The sequence below is a fragment of the Mizuhopecten yessoensis genome, unplaced genomic scaffold (assembly GCF_002113885.1).
Source record: "Mizuhopecten yessoensis strain PY_sf001 unplaced genomic scaffold, ASM211388v2 scaffold8229, whole genome shotgun sequence".
NCBI lineage: Eukaryota > Metazoa > Mollusca > Bivalvia > Pectinida > Pectinidae > Mizuhopecten > Mizuhopecten yessoensis.
The window spans coordinates 192,719-214,607 of NW_018407443.1; the positions used below are offsets into that span (position 1 = coordinate 192,719).

Genomic DNA, 21,889 nt, shown 5'->3' on the forward strand with positions numbered 1-21,889 from the left:
TCGCGAAATAATTGTAATTTACAGTAATGGCAGAATCAAAATGATTTGAAGTGAAATTATGATGTCTCTAAAAAAATCCTAAAATCAAAATATATTCCTTATAATAGGTTTTATAATTTTTAATTTCTGTGGAAAAAACCCACTAACAAAACATGATAGAAAACCCTCATATAATAAAACATATACCCTAGCGTGAAATGAACAAATTTATTTTTATGAGGAACTGTTATTTAGGATTCCTAGACAAATATGGCGACGTTCCATTGAATTAATTACTGAACACTGAGCGAGGCCAGCAGACTAGACATAGCCCACACACGGACATGGAAAGCTCATTATTTTATCTGAATAGTAGTTTTCAGTTAACAGTGAATGTATGCCTACCGTAGCTAATAACACATTAAATCCGATTATAGACTGCCATTGAGATTGAAAACGTCATTGTTGTACTAGTGGAACAATGGACAGGGAGATTTGCGGGTTAAGCTTCAACATAACATGTAGGGTAGCAATGTAAGCCGAATTAACAGACATTTATACCTATAGCACGTTGACCAAAAATACATAGGAGTAGGGACATGTAAATATACAAAGGAAGACTGATAGACAGGAAATCGAGGACATGATCACTCATACATCAATAAGGTAAGGCGTACCTTTTTGATAACCAAAATCACTACCGCTAATTCATGACTGACTTAACATTCCCATGTTAAACTGTTACCTCGAACAGTATAAGACCATAAAGGACTACATCGAAACACTATGAAGAGATAGGCTTTCTGCAGAGTGATGTATACCACACTTTACCAAACAATACGTAAACAGATATCACTGATGTCATCCTGATGTGTTACGGTTATAATAGGGATACTTTTCTTTATGGCTGAAATTTACTTCGTTCTAACAGGTTTTGAAACTGTTTACGCAAAAGAAACATAAAAAGCACACATCGCCAAAGTTTCATGCTTAAAGTATAGGTTTACGATATGACTGTCAATACGAAATCCATCATTAATTGTGCCAAGGTATGAAAGTGTAATTTAATAAACAGTACACAGATCGGAAACAAAATCGTTGTAGATCGATGTAAATAGAATCCAACCTATAATTAATCAGTTGTAGCTACGGTCCATTATCTTCTTATAAGTTACGGTATATGCGAGTAGAAATATGTCTTTTCTTATTTAAAATTAGATTTACATCCTTTAATGTATGCAAGAAGTAATGTAATATAGTCGTTTTCAATATAGATTATTATGCAAACTGCCCCAATATCAAAGGTACAATCAAATATTCGTATACTCATTTTAAACGATTAATGGTAAAAATATACACCCTAATCACAGAGAAATTATAATGGAAACGGCTCAAGTATGAGAGTGAAATTATTCTGATGCTTTGATAATCGGGTGAGAGGTCATAATCATTCGTGTGAAATATTTTAATAAAACCTCATCATGACCTCAAAGTACGAATGTTAGTTGGGTTGAGTAATCAACCGTCTGAATAAGTCTGTATGAAAATATTTGATTAAAATGAATCAGAAAACACATACTAATACTTAAATACACATAGCGATAGATTGCGATTCGTATCGATCTATTACCAAATAATCTGGTAGTTGTGATACGGTCCATATCATTAGCTCCAACAAATCTGTAGCACTAAAGTATTGTCACCGTTGTCCGGTCCCAGTGTACGGGACACACCACGCCAACAAAGAATTCCTTTTGGTATATTCAGAGCAGATTAAAGTAAATATTTATCTGATAAATACCCCAGTGGCTTTTTGTATTTACTCTATCTATGCAAAAGATTTTTACCGCAAAAATATTAGCATAATAAATATCGTCTCTTTAAAGTTTGGAAGGTCAGTGAGCCGTGAGGACGTTATCACTTGCTGTCCTTGTGTAGACTGTTATCTACACCTGCTAGCAAAACACGTCTTTCAAACCTTACCTACTGTACATGAGTCGAGACACCATTTTGCTGAACAATGGTTGATTTTTATTCTTGAACTTTAGAAGTTCTTCGGTAATAATAACTTGCGTCTAACCGTTTGCCCATTGAAATATACTACTCCTACCGTATAAGAATATATGCAAGCATTTCGGCGAAATTCTTTACTGAGGAACCTGAGTAGCAAAGAAGCAAACAGGGAGATATCCCGTGTGTTAGAATGCTATGTTGAAAAGACCCGTTTCTCACCTTCCAGTTAAGATTAAAGTAAAATGTATTTTCTTTCGAGATATCGAGGCCGTTCTTAGGTGTGTAGACTATTGAATAGGGCTGAAATTCAAATACTCTTGACGACCTTTATAGAGGAGTAATCTTTTTTCTTATAGGCCGAGACATTTACACAAACATTGGCAAATCCATACCACAACCTTAAGACCCAAGTCAAAATCAAACTCCCCAGTCAAAAAGAAAAGACAACAGGAATGAGTCAGACATCAAAAGAAAATGGTGTCATTTTCCTCCCAGGTGTTCCGGAGGGATAACCGTTTCCTGCACCATCATGTGGTACGGTACCTGTTATATATCTTGTCAAATCAACGGAAATGTCTGTCACCAAAAGTATTGGAGTTACAAATAGTGTCATGGTGTACGTTGTTCTACGCTGAATGCTCAAGCAAGTCTTCACTGCAGTCGAAAAAATATACAAATATTTTTAGAACATAAAATTAAACTAAGACTGTTTAATTCCTTTTTTACACGCAAGTAATTTCTGTTAATGAATGGTTGACCAACATAAACTTGTTATCATTTAAAATTACTAGAAATTAAAGCATGAAACACGATCTTCTTCAAGTCTGATCGACTATTCAAATGGTAAAAGCCTCTTTAAACGTTATCGAATTCTAAACACTTTAAACAAGTTTAAATCATTTTAAAATTAAAATCTCTCGTGTATTAACAATTGACTTTGAATAAGTAATCTGGGCTAGAGTTTCTATGTGACATCCAACACGCTCATGGAGTATATTGGTGAGCTCACCAACTTAAAGCTTGAGTCGACCACGGTACATAACTATACAGTGTGTGTACCGTGGTCGACTCAAGCTTTAAGTCTTTAAGAAAGATGGTTATGTTATAATGTTTAACTGATAAACGTATGAAAACTGTCCATGAATACAAAATACCACTTCCTTCTATGGTTGTCTTCCACATAACATATCATCTGATTTGTAAAATAAAAATATTTCTTTGTTGGAGGTTAAAAACGGTCTCCTAATCTACCATGCCAAATGCTTACTTGAAAAAATTAACTATTACTTTAAAATCTGGATTAATTTCAACACCTTTTATATGATTGATATTTGATTAATATTGTACAGGAAATACGTCCCAGCTTATAGGTGTACTAACTTTAATGTCAATTAATTAACACACGTAGCACACATTGTAATATAACCCCCCTCGCTGGCCCCATGTACGACCTTTTGAATATTAATTGGCATTGGAATTGACGATACCTCATTTATACCATGGGGTCTATGGAATCAGTACATTTACCCCTAGACCTCAGTACGTGTATAATGTATACATATGTACCGTAGTGACATAGTCAAAAGACCAAATCAATGCCTACACATCGACACTTAGCGTTTACAGGCCGACGGTATTCTAAGTTTTCCGTACTTCTGTAGTACCACACGGAGGATACCCATGGACATATAACTGCTTCCCCATCAAAATGGTATGTATTCTGTTATAATATTGTCTAGTTACAGGGTGTGATTATATAGTATATTGACGTAAGACAACAGTATCTGTTAATTTAAGAATATCACGAATGTGTCGCATCACGTGCATGTTGTTATGTAAACAGGACACCCTGTTGATGGCGGATTGGAGTTAGTGTTGCATTTATTTTTTATCTGTATTTATCGTGTGCACCATGTATGCACTTAGTTACATTGTGAAAGTTTATCCCGGTAAGCTAAACTACTGTGTCCTGTCTCATTTAGCTATCGGCTCATAACCTTCGACATACAAGTGCATGTTAAAATGTATGACAAAAATTCTCCGTTTCTATTGTGTTTAATTTCTTCTTATATTAGTTATATGTATATGTCAGTAAGTATAAAAAAAATTATGTCAGATATATGTCGAAGTACCTTATATGGTATGATATATACATATGGAGTGTCAGTGAGTGTCATAAATAATAACTGCTGTCTGTACTGGATAGGAGTATCGGCTAGAGGACGGTCGTCCTTTTAGTTTTATACTATTAATATACATTTCATATCTTAGTTACATAACATGCTAATACAAATAGATGTTATGTACCTTAAAGTATATTCGATCTCTCATAATGAAAATACAATGTGCCAATGCCAAGATATATCAAAAGGTATATTTAATATACATATAAAATTTACCATACAGTATATGAGATATATAATAATGTAAATATGTGGTATATTTTAAAGTACATGTACTTAAGACATATCATTATTCATAAAGTATAGAAGTTAATTGAATACGTCTAATATACTATTAGAGACAATCTTTTATGAAAAGATATATCCCTGTTTTGTTTTGTTTAGAACGGAAAGTTACTTTTAATTCAAATCATTCAATATGTTAGATATATCTTTTAGCACATATAATATTTTGTATAATGGCTAGGTCACAATTTGCTGATGTCAACACTGAACATCCTGTCAGAATATTAGGTAGATTTGTGGGTTTTACAACAGGAATACTACGACAACAACACACAAGGACACGTATACTAGAGCGGCAACACACAAAGGCAAAACATACCATAACGTCAACGCAAAGGGCAGAATATATACCTTAACGTCCATCTAAAGGGCAGAATATACGATAACGTCAACACACAAAGGCAAAATATACCATAACGTCAACAAACAAAGGCAAAATATACCATAACGTCAACGCAAAGGGCAGAATATATACCTTAACGTCAACCTATGGGCAGATTATACGATAACGTCAACACACAAGGGCAGAATATACGATAACGTCAACACACAAAGGCAAAATATACCATAACGTCAACACACAAAGGCAAAATATACCATAACGTAAACACACAAAGGCAAAATATACCATAACGTGCACACGCAAGGGCATAATGTACCATAACGTCAATACACAATAACAAATAATACCATACCGTCCATACAACAGAAGAAAATATATCATACCGTTAATACACAACGGCCAAATATACTATACCGCCAATACAAAAAGGCAAAATATACCATAACGTCAACACACAAATGCAAAATAGGCCATAAAATATAAAGGATAATATAACGGCAGTTTGGTTTGTTGTCAAGTGTATGCACACAAAACTTGGGTTTATTAACCATCAAATATAGCATGCCATGACCCACAATAGTAGGTCTCATCAAATATCCGTGTCATGAACGAAAACTTACACGGTAGCACGATTGAATTATCGGATTCTATCAAAAGACGATCCTTTTTACGCAGATAGAATAGGTATATTGTATAGCTGATAATATACTATTGCCATGTGTTTGTGTGTTTGCTAGCTTTTATCTGAGTGTGATTTATCTTAGATGTACGACTCATAAAATATGTTTTAAATCCTGTTTGTCGTTTAGAATTGAAATTAGATTCCCTGGCTTTGCCATGTTGGAGAATGAAGGTAGATGTACATGACATTTTGAGGGATATTTAAGGTTGTTTAAATTCAATTACCACGTCTTCATGTTTTAAAATACCTCATTTGAATCACTTCCTGATGTTTATACCATAAAGGCCACTTTAAATACCGTCTTCACTAAGGGATCAATATGCAAACATATCAATGATCTATATGCAGATGGTTCAAATATCAAATATTTTATTCGAATCATGCAGACATGATATCATAATCCTATACGACTGTGGACACGCACGTAAATAAAGATAGCATTATACTGTTTTTGAATGCATGATTCAAAACGCTAAGCGGAATCGCATACAGAAATCCCCATGAGATTATTTTCCGAATAATAATTTAACGTGTGCAAGTTCGTTTATATGAAAATGCAGTGTGAAACATTGGCCTAGATAACTATATAGAAGACTGTATCTCTAGAAAACAGACCAAGTACCATGTGAACTATTCCCGCCTGAAAAACGAAGCATGATACGTGTATGACAATGTGGTTGTGTTTGCCAATAACCCGAATGATCGAGGAGTGAACAGCTAGACGGCTGTAGGAAACGTAGGGGCAGAGGTGAGGTAGCATAGGCGACCAGATGTGTTGATACCTGCCTGGCAGTCTAACAGATTAGTCCAGGTGTTGACATTGCCAAGCATGCAATAGTGTCTCGTCAAAACTACAAATCACTAATATTAGTATTCAGTGTTAACAAATACTATCTTCTTTAAAATCTGTATCGCCAAAAAAATGATAATGGTTTGATTTGCTATGCTTAAGACGTTCTCATGATGTTAACAGTATAGTCACTGTATGCAATAATACTAAATCCACCTGGGATTCACAATTAAAGTTACTGTAAGATTATTTTTAGTATTCTTTACAAAAGCAGTTTAAGATACTGTGTTTCTCCCACAACCAATATTCAATTTGGTTTCCCCATTCCCGAATAAATCTGATAAACTTGTTAGGAATCAGTATACATTTTTGGTCACTCCCTATTGGGTAATACCGGTACCCTGGACGTTATTTCATTTGTCAATCGTCTAATTATGACGCCAAGTAACAATGCTTTGCGATGTCATCTTCCATTGTGACATTTTAGCCTCATGGCAATTGTTTCCCTGATCGGAAACAAGAATAATATATTTCCAAGAGACACATGGTTTTCTAGAGATTTTATCAGAACGCTGTGAGAGAAATAAGTCCCTAAACTCGTGATGGTTGATTATCATGTTAATCTACCTTTTGGACATATTGTTAGCATGGGTTTTATATACAATGATTGTTTGACTTATACTAAATGTCAGTATGACAATATCAGGCCTTCAGTTGTTAAGAAATCCCGAAAGGTTGAGAGAGAATATCTTTTTCCACAGTTAAGTTTATTACTTAATCATCAGTAAACCTGCTTCCGTTATATACATGTCACAGTTCCAGAGTACTTGACGGACCTTGACCGTCCTGAGAGGGTACACGCAACCCCAATTCAAATGATCGATAGCGAATTTCCAATATTTATTGATCATATAATATCATTCGAAAGTCTGTTCACTTGTAATCCCCAACTGTCGACAATCTATTTTATATAAGATTTATCGTAGACTATTTGTTGTAAAACTCACTCGATCTTTGACATGGACTGTTTGATTTCAGAACGAGTAAATGTTATGATGACGTCAATATAGAATAGTAAGCTTTGCTGATGATTGAAGACTTAAACATGCAATGTAAATCAGTGAAGAAAGTGTCAGGTTCTTTTCTACGTTATTGTGATAGTGCGAAATGAATAACAACAGAACAATGATCTGCTCTCAATAAATTTCCATTCACATTACGTAAATTGATAAACATGTTAACTTCAATGATTTTTAATATCCACGAATTGCTAATAATGATTCTAATTCACTACGTTCAACAGAACATAAAGCATTTATCATATAAAAAATCAACACCTTTGTATGGGAGTGAATAGCTTAACCGTCAAGACTCGAATGGCTAAGTAACCCTCAAACTACATGTATTACTCTATAGACACCCGTGTCGCACCTGAAACACGTGCGGTTACACGTTAACCGTCCCGCCTCATGCGGCTTCTTGTGTCACCTTGGCCTCATATCCGGACACTAGTATACCTGTACAGCCTGTACTACGTGCATTATGGTATACCGTGACTATAATGAATGCATTTATGTTCTCTTCACTCATGTCTTATCCTCTATCAGAGCATGCCCTACCCTAATTCCAACAATTTCTTGCCATCGATTCACACATGCCGTGTGCCCTCTAGACCAAACATTTAACTTCTTTTCATCCATATATTACCTCAACCCACTTATTTCCCCTCTTCATCCCAAACATATACTTACTTCTCCACACAAAAACCCTTCCCCTATCTATACAAAATCCCTTCCACCTTTCCACCCATGCCTTACCCTAGCCCACCAATTGCCTACCTCTCCCCGATTGTCCTTTACCTTCTCCGTCATCGTCTACCCGCTCTCTATCAATACCTTATCCTCAGTTCAACAAATGTCCTTCCGTCTTTTCAACCCGTGTCTTGCCCTTTCCCTAATTGGTTTACCCTCTCTCACACTAAGATAAGACACTGATTTATCATGAAGACTTTATAATCTATGAAGGACGAATCTAAGCTAGTAAATCAATGTATTTAAAATCCGTTAAAGTGAATCAATATCTTAGTATGATAAAGGTCACTTGTACCCGTACTTAAGTCTCCAGTTGAGTTAAGGACAAGCAAACTGAGTTAGGTACATATGTACCTAGTGACCTTTTGTCATCACCAGGCGTAATGATAACGTCTATTTATGACTTATATAGAAAATGATATTTATTGTTATGCATTTTATAAATATATGTATCGTTTTATAAGAGATGTTTTGTTTCTTTAGATTGTTTTATTTTATATACATCATACGTATTTCGTTTCATATAAATTATACATGTTTTATGCATCAGTAATATTTTCCTTTAACAGATATATTATATGCACATCAGACCAATATCAGAAAAATAGAAAATCATAAGTTGTAGAAATAAGATAAATGCTTTTACAAACGAAATATATGTTTTACAATAGAGAAAGAAATTTGAATGAACGATATTAAAGGTGTACGAGTGAGTTAAAAGGTTTTGTTTTTTATGGGAAAACTGTACGAACGAGTTAAAATGTCGGACAAAGAAGATAACGTACGAACGAGAAGACTTACTATTTCGTTCATACACTGTACGGTTTTTTTCTCTTGTTCGTTCGACTTTGTATCTCGTTTTTATTTTTGTCAAAACAATTGCACAAAGAAGTCTTTGTTAGAAATACCGTAAATATATAATAATTAACGGAGAACTTTTCAACTTAACACAAAAAGGTAATCAAAACAGTTGATAAATATTTGCACTACACGTGATATAATATATTCATCAAGGGTCAAGAATTGCCATAAGATGTTTTCTTGTATCTCAGTACATTAAATTGCACCAATATATAAAATGTTTTACTCAGAATAGAAACAAACTAGCATACTTGTCCTGTTTTGTATAGGAAAGGCAAGCAGGATTAGGAATACTTATTGACGTTTTATGATTATGGCATATGATGACGGTACAAAAGGTGTGGGAAATATCTCAAAAATAGTATTTTAGATAATATTAAATAAATCAACGATAGCTAAACATACTCTCTTTTCAATCTACACGTGTAATTTAAAACAACTAAAGAATACAGAATAGGAAAATAAAACAGTAGTGTGAAACCATATTGATGAAACTAGGACAAACAAGGAACAAAGAAGCTTGTTGAATATGAGGTTTAAGATGACTGTCCCCTCGAAAGAAGTCCGAACATTTCAGCGTTTAATGTTTCAAGCTTGTTTTTTTCTTTCAATGCGTGTACTAAGACCATCTACAAACGGTGCTTCAGGCGAGACGTGTTGTGTTCTTTGATTTTGTTCATAACCTATGTGCGCTGCATGTTTTAATAACATCCTCGTTTGATTTGATCTAATTTATCTTGATATTTTTGTCCACTGTATTAAGCTATCCATGCTTTATTCACACGACTAGGAATGCCTTTCGTACGTAGTCAAATCATGGATCCGTGTTTTGTTGGTTTTATTCTACAATATGTATTAGAAATATAAACGTATGTTTCACTACTATGAGTCGTACGGAGTTCATCAAGCATCATTTTGTTTCTGCTCTAGGTATGGATAATATAACAAGGTAGTAGTACTAGGTAAGAAGTGACCGTTCTTAAAAGTAAGGGCTTAGTGTGTGTAGTTTGGTCTTGTCTGCTTTGTGTGATAAATAGGGACTTCTACTTCAGAAGGATTAGGACTGTTTGCTGACTGCATGCACGACAAAACCCCAGTTATTGAAAAAGGAAAGCAAAACAAACAAGGTTCAAGTATTTTAAGTGTGTGCCTTTAGCAGAAATGGAAACGTATTGTATTGCTAAAGTGCAGTTACTTGCAGATAGAGTGAAGTACCGAATTGTGATTAATTTTGGTGCCAGAATTTATTCGTGAAATCCTGATAAGTTTTTTTTTTTTTATTCATAACACATAATAAGTGTCTAGACAAATATATTCACACAGATAACAACCAAACACTTGTCGTTAAAAGTTTTATAAGTAACGGAACCTCAAAGTGTACATATATTGAGTTAGATAAGAGTACATAAATTTTCCGAGACCCCAACAGACCATGTACAACTGTACAAAATGTAATGATTTACACATGATTAGTTTGGAAAAACCGCTTAACGTACATGAAAATGTTAAACAACACTTTATACTTTTAGTCAATGTGTGTTGAATGCGTAACAGTACATGCTATAAAGATAGGATAAATCACCGTTAAAGTATTTTCTTACAAATCGTTCAACACTTATGTCTTGCGTTACGACATATATCATTTTCGACTGTAACGTTTTAAGTATTTCCTGCTGTAATGTTTTAAAATAATCACAAGTATATTATAATGAAATTACACCAACTGCTTGTGTACGTATAATTTGTTTGTATCGACTAGACATACAGTACAACCTGTAGGATTTAACCCCTTCATAAATCCTCAAGTGTGATACAATAACTTATAATGCGATTTGTCCGCCTTAATACCCCGTATAGGCGTATTGTAAGAAAGCAATATGTAAATGAAAGTAGTTTAGTCTAATAGGATCTTTGTAATTTATGGACTTATAGACAGGTTCACAAATACAGCAGAATATATACAAATATGCAGTCTATTTTAAAAGAATTGCTTTTTGAACGCTTCGAAATATAAAGGGAATATTTTTGCACAGTGCAGATAATATTTAATAATCTGGCTTCCGTTCTATTCCATTGATGGGATGTTTTCCTCAGTTTTAATTTTGTTTCCGTCTACCTGCTGTGGAAAATTGAGATGCACTCCTCTTTACCAAGTAAAGATTATGTCATTATATCATGTTATATATGCAACGAGGTCTATTACTTGTCCTGTGATATATAATGTTTGGTAACAAAGAGTTCCCGATTGCCCTATGTAGTGTATACAGTACCTCCAATATTTATTATTTATCCATCAACTATATAAATATACATAATATTACTCTCTCCTCGTATCTAAACATTCCACATACTTTGTCCTCCCTAATACCGTCACAAATGGAGTGTACTTGACTACAGGCTGTCGATTTAATGTCGGCGAGCATTTGTGTTACAATTGATTTAAACGCAAACAATTAATTAGGCATGCTGAAATCAATTCTGTCTTTTAGTCTGAGTATTGTGATTTGGTTTTGGAAACCCCACTGGCAGTTTCAGAGAGACCATCTACACAAGTAGTTTGAATAGAATAACATCGCGGGATTTGTAAATAAATTTGCTGTATAAATAAAACATTGTGATATTAACATTTGTACATTTATTCACACACACATATATACATAATCTTTAATCCAATAAAAAAACGCAAACGTGAGAATTTAAAACTAGGATCAAGTTCAAACTAAGAAGATTGCTCGTTTTATTTTGCTGGCTTCGTTCACGTTTTTATCAGCTTGCATACAATACAGCATACTTCAATCCATATTGGAATACAATAGGATAGGAAACCGGTGTTAGCTATTGTTAACTCCTTTTATTAAACTATTGATATTTTCTGAAACAATATATCTTACTAGTGCAGTAGAACCTTCGCGTTCCATACTTTTATCAATACTGACACAATAAGTCTATATTGCATGATTAAACATACCATAGTACAACACTCAACACGTGTGTAGTTGTGTTGGAGTCTAACAAATATATCACGGTAATGATTGCATGCTTCATTTATTCTACCTTTATCAACCTTAAAAATCAGATATAATCCTATCATAAAAATATAACCACGAAGTGAATGACAGATTAGTGATTCTAGATTACTAACTTAGGATTTAGTTTAAATAAACATAACTGGTTCATATGCTAATCTATTAATATTGCTTAATCCAATGTCATATATTTTTTCTTATTTAGAGATATTTACTATTAGGTAAGATCATTCCCTACGAAACAAAATATTCAGGCTTTCGATAAAATTATTATTAAGACATTTTTCGGAATGACGACAAAACTATCATTTCAATATTTTCACAAAAAAATATGAGACACAAACTCCATTTTGACTTATTACTGTACGATAATTCACTATGAAATTCAATATTTAATTTGAAATTTTCATAATTAATAATTAGTTAGATATAATGTTCTTATTGTTTAGTCTTCACTTAAAAAATATATCGATATTGTATCTTCTTTTTGTATACATTATCTTCGGATAAAATCCGTCGTTCCTCCAATCATATCATCGTGTTATGTACAGCACGTATTTCCTTAGTACACCACTCAAACATGTTTACATGTAAACAATAAAGATAGGATATATGTTGTTTTTATAACATCTAACCCGGAACAATGGGGATATTTATGTCAATGAATGTTCCATGATTGGTCACTCTTGTTTACAATAAAAACCATTACACCATAACATTACCGAGAGTGGGTTTTCGCAAACAATGTCTAGACATGTCTTTTGTAAGTGTTATTCCGTAAAGTACTGTATCATGATTTATATTTGATTCATTCAAACGTGTTCATGAAGAAACTCGTTAACAATGATTTTGACAAAAATGAGATGCATATTCTTTTCTTCTTCTTACCTTTTATCTGTGCAGTTAATTAGGAAATGAAATACTTCTGGTAAGGAAGTGACGCTATTCTTAACAATTCAGATTAAAATTCAATTGAGTTGAAGCAATAAGGAAATACCCGCTCTCTAAACTCACCCTGACAGCTCGTTATCTAACAGTTGAAAACTCCATATAATACCTCTACAGACATGCTTTGACTGATAGGGGTAATCGTTTCACTTTATACCTGCGGGTAATAAATTCCGAGATGACCCTGACGAGAGAGCGTTATTGGGTAGAAGTCAAATAAATCTCTTTATCCCCGCTATCGATTTCAAATCACGAACGGCAGGGTGTGAAATTAGCCCTGGAGACCCCTGCTGGCAAAACATCTATAAAACTAGGTCTGATACACGTTCGTAGTGAGTGTTATGTAAACCTGTAAAAGGAAGGGTGTTAGTGACAAAGAAAGGACGGGACTCCGACAGGTAAATATCGCACGTAAGTTTCTGTCGTACCTGTAAAGCAGAGTACCGCACCTTTGCTACATTTACGGATGTTTAACATGTATTTCACTTTAAATAATACCATTTTGATATCCGTACCACTTAAGATGTGCATTTATTTCAGAAAAGACGGAGCACAATTGACGGTGATAGTACAAAACAATATTATTGGAAACTTAATGAATCTGTAGATTTTATAAAATGACGAGAGTAAATATATAAATGCATTGTATGAAAAGTGTGTGTGTGTGTGTGTGTGTGTGTGTATCAAACTGCATTAAACTTGGCAAATGTGTGTATACATGCATAATAACTGGCGACTGTACATTCTGTATGTATACATGCATTATTTGACGATAGCGTGTGGAAACATTAACACGGGTTATCTACTTTCGATCCACTAAGGGTATGTGAGTGGGAACCAACAACAGCAATGTGTAAGTCGTACACCTCATCATCGTTTATTTATCTAGTGTAATTTTCGTATACTTTGTAAATGTACACGCAACTGTTTCACAATATACGAACACAGGTATTTCCTAACTTGGTGAAGTATTTTTAGATATCAATTTCGTTACTGGGAAGTTTGATGCTATAGCACACAGTGAACTTAAATTTGCATAAGACCTGCTTTTTAGGATATATGGTATGACATTACATATTATATACAGAATAACAGAGTAGTTTTGTTGTAGTGAAACATTCTCAGCAGTACCCATTAATTTCATATATTGCTTTATGGCAAGTGCAGCAAACCTTAACATTCGAGAAAGGACGCTTTGGAGTCTAATCATATAAGGGGTGTGGGGTGGGGATAGGGGGGACGAATGCCGCATTTTTCATTAATCATAATGTAACAAACTTCTATCAAATACGTAAGTGAATAAAATTATATATTCATATTAGTAAATACCCCATACAATATCCCTACTCAATCGACAATTATATTCCCTGATTAAAACACCTGCTATTTACGCTTTTGTCACACCTGGGTGGTATAACACACATACACGTTTGTTGGGAGTCTCTCCTTATTATAAAAACTACAAAGATGGGTGTTGTGTACATTATGATCGAACTGTATACTTAAAGCATCAATTGTACGCATACAAAATGTGTCATTAATTCATCATAAATCACACAATATCCCCATTGGCTTACTAACAACGTTTGTTTATATCAAAACTGAACTAATATAGTAATACAGATAACAATAAAACAAGTAGCTGCTCAGTATACCAGCCATCCCTCCATGTCAATAACACTCTACGAGCATATCGAATATTTCCTATACAAACACGAGATAAATAGACACATATTACCAAATCCACTGGAGGAGGCCTGATTCTCTAGGCTTACATTGACAACATAAATGTTCTCATTATCCGTTAGAAAGACTGGACCAGATGATTTAGAAGTCGTGACAACCAAAAGCTCAAATTCACTTATTCTTACCATCAGATATAAATCAATATTGACTAACCTCAAATGAAAACCTTCCCTGATAATTTCTCTAAAATATTCTCAAAATGGAATGTATGAGCAGAGTTCAGCTGGATTATGGAAACCAGAAAATGACATTGACAAGAAACTATTTATAATATTATTTGATAACCTGTGTGGTCCGATAGCAATGTTCTTGCTATCGGTACTCTTCTATCACACCATCGATTACTTTGTGGGAATGAAGTCTACAACACAGCCGTATAGCTAATTCCCTACTCATTTCCGGTAACAAATGATCCTACCGTCTGCTACATTGACATAAATTCGATAGTATTTCCAAACCGACAGCAACTCCCGACAAAACATCAGCAGGTAGGTCAGACGTGCTATGCATGCACACAAAATCTACAGAACGGATATATTTCTGACATTTTCGGACATACTTTGCTTAAATAACCTCTTTTTCAGTGGTGACATGTAACTCTTTGCACTGGTTGGATATTGATTAGCTCAATAAATATCTGTTATAAACGAACTATTTCGAAACTGTTGGTGTTAGGATGTTTATATTTTGCCACCAGCATTTGACCTGTGTGGTAAAAAGCAGAACTGGTGCCCGTTGTTTCCTTGATTTGAACATGCTATACCCATTTTTCAACTTAAATAGATATATTAGTCAACATTATGACATGATCAAACATACTTTAAAATTGTCGGTGTTGCTTTATCGTTTCAGGCTGTACAGACTGAAGTCTTTGTCTGTGGGATAGGGCCATCTTCCCATCGTGACTATGAAGAAACCGCCTGCCTCAGACAACAAGGAAAATGCTCATAAACCAGACACAAAGAGTAGCGGTAACGACAGGAAGAAATCAGAAGCTAGTTCTCCCGACTCTAAACGGCAGTGCATAACAGAAATTGTCTATAAGGATGTTTACCTGATGGACAGGACAGGTGGACGATTCGACAAGAACCTTCTGGCCAACAGTCTGACGGCCAAACTGAAACAAAACATTCCAGGCGAGTTTACGACAAAGACACAGTTGATGCACAAACTCCGTCGGGAAAGTTTGAAAGATTATGTTCACTTAGAAAATCTCAACAAGAAATACGATAGCGAAATGCAGGTGCAAACAAATCGCCTTGACAACGAGAGCAATCTTTTGCTTCGTAGACATGACAAAATGCGGAAACAAAGTGAATACCAAAGGAAAAACCAAGAAAAGATTCGATCTCAAATTAGGAATCCTTCTATGAAACAGCCTAATGCTGCGTCATCTGTGTTTCCTCAAATCAAATATTTTTCCCAGGCGCATGCGGCTTCCCAACCTCCAGATGCCGCCACTGTTGAGGTACATCCGTCACACCAGTTAGAAAACGCGGCAGCATTTCCGTCATTTTCGGTCGACACACATGATCCGACCAATGTGAAAGTTTTCAAATATCAAGGGATATTTCAACCACAGAACAAATATTCTAGCAGACGGAACAGTCAGAGATCGTCTGCCTCTGGTGGGATACTAAAGAGAGATATGAACACTCCAGAGTATGAAATCCTCACCCTCTCTTTAGAGGACGGTAGCGAGAGTAGAGCGTCAAATAAGAATCGAAATGACAAGAAGAGAAAAGGACTCCGTGTGACCTGGAGTGGGGTAGAAAGAGAGTTTGAAAGGGGTCGGGTTAATCATGAGGACACAGTGTCCAATGACAATGAACTCCGCGGTGATGGGGGTGCGTCTACACCCAGTACCACCAAAAGTGCAAGCAGTGGTTATGGATTACATTATCGGCAAAACAAGCGAAATAAAATCGAAAACATTGGGATAAAGTGGAAGCTACCACAAGGATCAAAACAATCCACCCGAGCTGTGAAATCAGCCACTGCCGCTTATGCCACAAACTCCCGTTCTAAAAATCTGATGCCAGTGTCGGGTGGCCTTCACCAGACTGGAATGTCTGTGACTCGCACGAGATGGCACGTGCCATCGGCGCCTCCCCTATCATCGTATGATCTTTACAGGGAGTGGCTACATAAACTCGACAAACTAAAATCACCTATGGAACCCAAGCAGTTTTTAAGGGAAGTGCCTGCTATGGACCAAAAGATGGACAGCTGTAGTCGTGGTTACACTCTTCCTGCCAATATCTCAGAGCAAATGAACTTGTCGATATACGCTGAGTCTAACGTAGTGTAGACTTTGTGAACATGTAACTTCCGGGTATTGGATTAAGGAATTTCTCCTCTGTGATACCTATTTATCGTGATAGGCACATTATGGTTCTAGGGTATGAAATGAAATAACATTTTTTGTAATATTTTAACACAAATGCTGTTTTACAATATTGTTTCCATTTGTTTCAAAGCCTAGCTACTGTCACGACTAGTTAACGCTTATTTATTTGTATTTTAGTTTATTTTCAATATTATTGATATTCATAAATGTAAGCTGATGATTACAAATTAAAAATGCTAAATTTGTCAAATACATACAACAAAGTAAACTACATATGTCATGAACAAATAGCTACTCATCTCAAATATATACGTCAAAATCAGCTACCGTTTCATAAAGTAATTACGTATGATAGCATATGTCCCAAAATGTAACTACTTATGTACCAAACCAAGTAACCTACCATTGTTAAATAAATACAACAAGTCAATCTGCTGATGTCAAATATATGCAACAAAGTTAGCCTCAATGTCTGACATACAGAACAACGAAATCTTCATATGTAAAATGTCTTACGTTTCCCCCCAAGTGAAACGTTTGCTTTCATAGGACGTAATATGTGTGCGTTTTATCATAGCCGTAAGGACAAGGGTATAGAGGAACACCAATAGGTGTCAAACATTTTCACCAGACACAGTCAAAGACATATGTAGATATGACGAATTATGAAATATCTTAACATGGGAAAATATCTGTACTTTCTCATCTAAAATTTAAAACATCGATCGAGGACAGCATACCATTTCATATTGTATTTTGTTTATAAGGATTCTCTAACTTATTTATAAAATAGTAATGAAAATGATGTCTTTATCTATGTAAACCAGAATGTTTTTTAACTAATTTTTTCCAATGATGTGTTAGAGAGACCGATAACATGTCATACAAGTTTGCAATATTGCTACGGCCGTCTTGATTGGCTGATCTGAATTCGTATCGTATTGAAAATAATGTAACTGTGTATATAATTATGTATGTAACATTAAATGAAAACAGGATTTAATGATGTTTTGCATAAATTAAGTCTATTGAATATAAACGTATATAAAGGGCGATACCGGTCCTTTAATTGAAGGTAATTGGAAGTCTTAATGTTATATATAGTTAACGCTGGAACATGAAAATAATGAAATAAACATAATGTTTATTTGTTTATATGTACTTATTGTTGTGTTTCTGTACTGATACAAGTGCATATTAAGGAAACGTTAGACATTACAGTTCCTTTATAAAAATACAGAAATGTTTAACGATCCTAAACCCTTTAATGTCGTATCTTCAAATCGCATACGTAGTCTCAAACCAAATCAGAGTTATTGTAAAATTAATCGCAGCCATCCGAGACCATAGCAGATATCTATATGATGGCGATATAGTTTAATAGAAAATTACTAGTTTACCTTCAGTGAAAATCATATACACCAAGACATCATACAAGCGTTTTAAACTATTATGTTTAAATGAAGCTGTGTTTCCAACACATGTTGATGTTTAATCTGAACAAATCTGCTAGCACACACATTCAATGTTTTAACATAGAAATACAGGTAAAGCGTTACAAAGCTTTATGTTAATATTTGTACTCTGTCGTGTAGTGAAACGAACCCCAGAAATGTTACAATGTACACTCCCAGACTGTATACATAAGTGGAGCTAGCAAGCAAACATAACCAGGTGGTATTTTTCTTAAAAGAACGATGGCATGCTGAGATTTCCAAAATGAGTGTATATACGTCATACGCCTACAGCCGTACTTTAATTCCATTTATTTACATATGTATTCCAATATACTTTTTTTCTGATATATTCAATAGCTGATAAACCTTCAAAAAACATTATTGATACTTTCAGAATGCATTTGTTTAATGTATTTCGTTATGTTATAGACGTGATAGTCAACACCTTTTAGTGTCAGGAATAAACTTATGAATCAATCTGCATTTTATTTTGTATCTACCTGTTTAAACTGAAATAAACCCAACATTTACATGCACTATAGATACCATGCACTATAGATATGCTATCCTTTAATGGGGTTCTACTGATCTGTAAGGAGATACCTGTTGGTTGTCAAGCTTAACCAACTATACACAACGGTAGACCTGCATACCTTACATTAACGGATCATTTCCAAAAGATTTCCAGATACAGAAAAACCCTGTTGACGTTTTAGACGTCACATTGGATGGACATCAATATATCATATATGTTCTCTCGTGAACCGGTAACGACACGCTGTCAACTAATGTAAAGCTATGTGGTATATACGCTACAAAAGGCACGTGATTTCATCCACAAATGTGTATTACCGTTAATTTCCTTAGCCGCCATGACGGGTACACATGTGAGTCAATCGTCATAGAAAATGTTGTCTGTTAAGTATGATTCCAGCGGTCTAACAGGAATTTATAAACACATAGCACTTTATAATTACATTTGGAAACTAGAAATGTTTTGTAACACACATATGTCCCGTTCCCTCACTTAAAATTAAAGCAAGGCCACAGTGGTCAAATCAAAGGTCAAGGGTCAATGATACTAAAATTAATGCAATTTGTTGTGCTCATTAAGAAGCATGAGCATGGAAACCGCGTGACCCTAGCTCTATCACTTTGTCCACAACTGCTCTAAGTGCAAAAACTTATTCAAGGTCATAGAGGTCAAGGTAGCAAACGTATTGTGCATCATGTTCTCCTCATATAGGTACATAAGCACATCCATTTGCATTGGACTAGCTGTTGTATTTAGTCAATAGTTCGCCCAATACCGAATACTACACCGACCAGACGTACGGACGGACGGACGTACATAAGTACGGAAAAGGTAACATTATATGCACCACATGGTTGGGGGTAACTAAACCTGTAAGTGTCAACAAAGAAAGAAAAACTGTGAAGTCTACATGGAAGGACAAACTCAGGGACCAAGGAGACACTAAACAATAGGCATCTTAATAACACTCTCTTACTAATACCACTAAACTATAGACGTCATAATTGCCCTCTTCTCGATCATTACCATCCCCAAACAAGGAAACAACGATATACAGACATCATTCATAATAGCTCTAACTACTACCATAACCAAACAAGGATACACCACTAAACAATAGATATAATAGTTGTCTCCACAACCCCTAACACTACCACAATTACCTCAAAACAATCCCATTCGAAAAATAGATGTACGTTTGGACTGATGGACACAAAAACACAAATAGATAAGCTTCATCATTATGCCAATATGGATGTTTAATATTTATATTAGATATTAATTAGTAACGCTGACACAACAATTGTTTACCTTATTGCTTCAGTCTTAAGTACATCGATAATGAACATACTATTAGATAAAAAAAAATACCGTTAGTTATCAGTTAATCATCGGTCATAGATATGCTGAAACCAGCTTACTTTTCTATGTAATACAAAACGGAAAAATAAAGCCTTAACTCATTATGTTACAAAAGTGGTGAAAGGGAAAAACAACACCTTGTATGCATTTTACCGTCAACTCATTTTTGATGTTTGATTGTTAATAGAGATAAAATCTTTATACTGAGGGAACAAAATACAGAAGGGGAAACAACTCCTACAATAGTTAGCGAATCGCACCAAAGCCTATGTTACCATCACGTCAGTAGACAGCCACACAGACCTTAAAGAGGGGCCTTTGAAAAGCATGCATGATTGAAATGGCTAAGGTGCATGAAATATCGTCCCGACTAGTGTAATTTTTTTCAAGAGTTACCAACAATAGAAACCCAGTCAAGATTAAGTGTCACATGAGGTCCGGATAGCACCTTATCACTCTCGTATGGGACGCTCATCTATCAAGTACGTACAGACAGGGAGTACATGTTCAATTCCATGATCGGACGTGAGAAGATATAGGGTCACCTGCCTGACCACGTGGGTTTTCTCCGAGTACTTCGGTTTCCTTCCACATTAAGACCTCCGTGCAATAACTTTCGGGCCAAACAAGAGTAATTAGTATAAGTTGAAATAACTTGTTTCATAATTATTGTAAACGAAGTAAAGTTAGTATAATATATTAAGATACTAGCATATAGAGACCACTCATGCAAATGCTAGAATATGCATTCTTCGTATGGAATCACTAAACTCAACATAACTTCAACAGCATTTAAAAAAACTTAGAGAACAATTGCGAGATATGCCATGAACTGACCTCGATTTAGGTCCAGCGTCTCGACTATTATTCAAGAGCTTATAGTTTGAAATCATCACAAGAATTCTAGAATAATGCTGTACGAGATGGATAGAGGAATAGTCCCAATCAATAAAGAAAACAATTACCAACATTGCTCGCCAGACAACACTTGAAAAATAAGCTACCAACGAGAAGGAATGATGCAGAAAACGTTCGAGATCGGAATGCCTTACCGACAGATGTCATTCAGGCAGTCATACGCGACAGCTAGATTGCTGCAGCGCTGAACCAGACCGGCATATGTTTTTTTCATTTTTTAACTTACAAACCTATTTAAAGTCTGCCAGTTTGGTTGATAGACTTGCTTACTCGTAAACATTGCCGAAACATCAACTTGAAGTACATGTAATTACAGGAACAAGAAGACTTACCTGTTTTACTATTAAATGTTTATTTGGATTTTAGTCGCGTTTCGATTACCTCCCTTCCTATATTTGGTAAGTCGTCGGAAAAGTGACAGCATACTAGATAACCAGTAACGATGAAAGACGGTCCTTATGTGCATCAAACCTGCCCAAGTGAACGAAATGATATCTTCATCAGAAGAAACCTATATCTTCATATGGATTCTTTTCTTAATTAAAAACCTGTTTTCTATGTAACAAAAACAACGTTAGTTTTATGAAACACTTCCTTATT

General features: G+C 35.0%; 1 protein-coding gene across 6 annotated transcripts; it reads left to right on the top strand.

Annotated features, from left to right (window-relative positions):
* The first annotated feature begins 482 nt into the window (after positions 1 to 482).
* Positions 483 to 18,169, top strand: LOC110455467. Of its 6 annotated transcripts, none has more exons than XM_021505625.1 (2): positions 483 to 645; positions 15,520 to 18,169. In XM_021505625.1, the coding sequence occupies exon 2, from the start codon at positions 15,575 to 15,577 to the stop codon at positions 16,976 to 16,978; it is 1,404 nt and encodes a 467-aa protein (XP_021361300.1). In that variant the 5' UTR covers positions 483 to 645; positions 15,520 to 15,574; the 3' UTR covers positions 16,979 to 18,169. The 6 variants fall into 6 exon arrangements, with proteins under 6 accessions (XP_021361300.1, XP_021361298.1, XP_021361302.1 ...); XM_021505623.1 differs by lacking the exon at positions 483 to 645 and adding an exon at positions 3,507 to 3,703; XM_021505627.1 differs by lacking the exon at positions 483 to 645 and adding an exon at positions 6,104 to 6,233.
* The last annotated feature ends 3,720 nt before the right edge of the window (positions 18,170 to 21,889 follow it).

Coding starts and splice junctions, on each gene's coding strand:
- LOC110455467 (XM_021505625.1), top strand. CDS start 15,575: ATGAAGAAACCGCCTGCCTCAGACAACAAGGAAAATGCTCATAAACCA.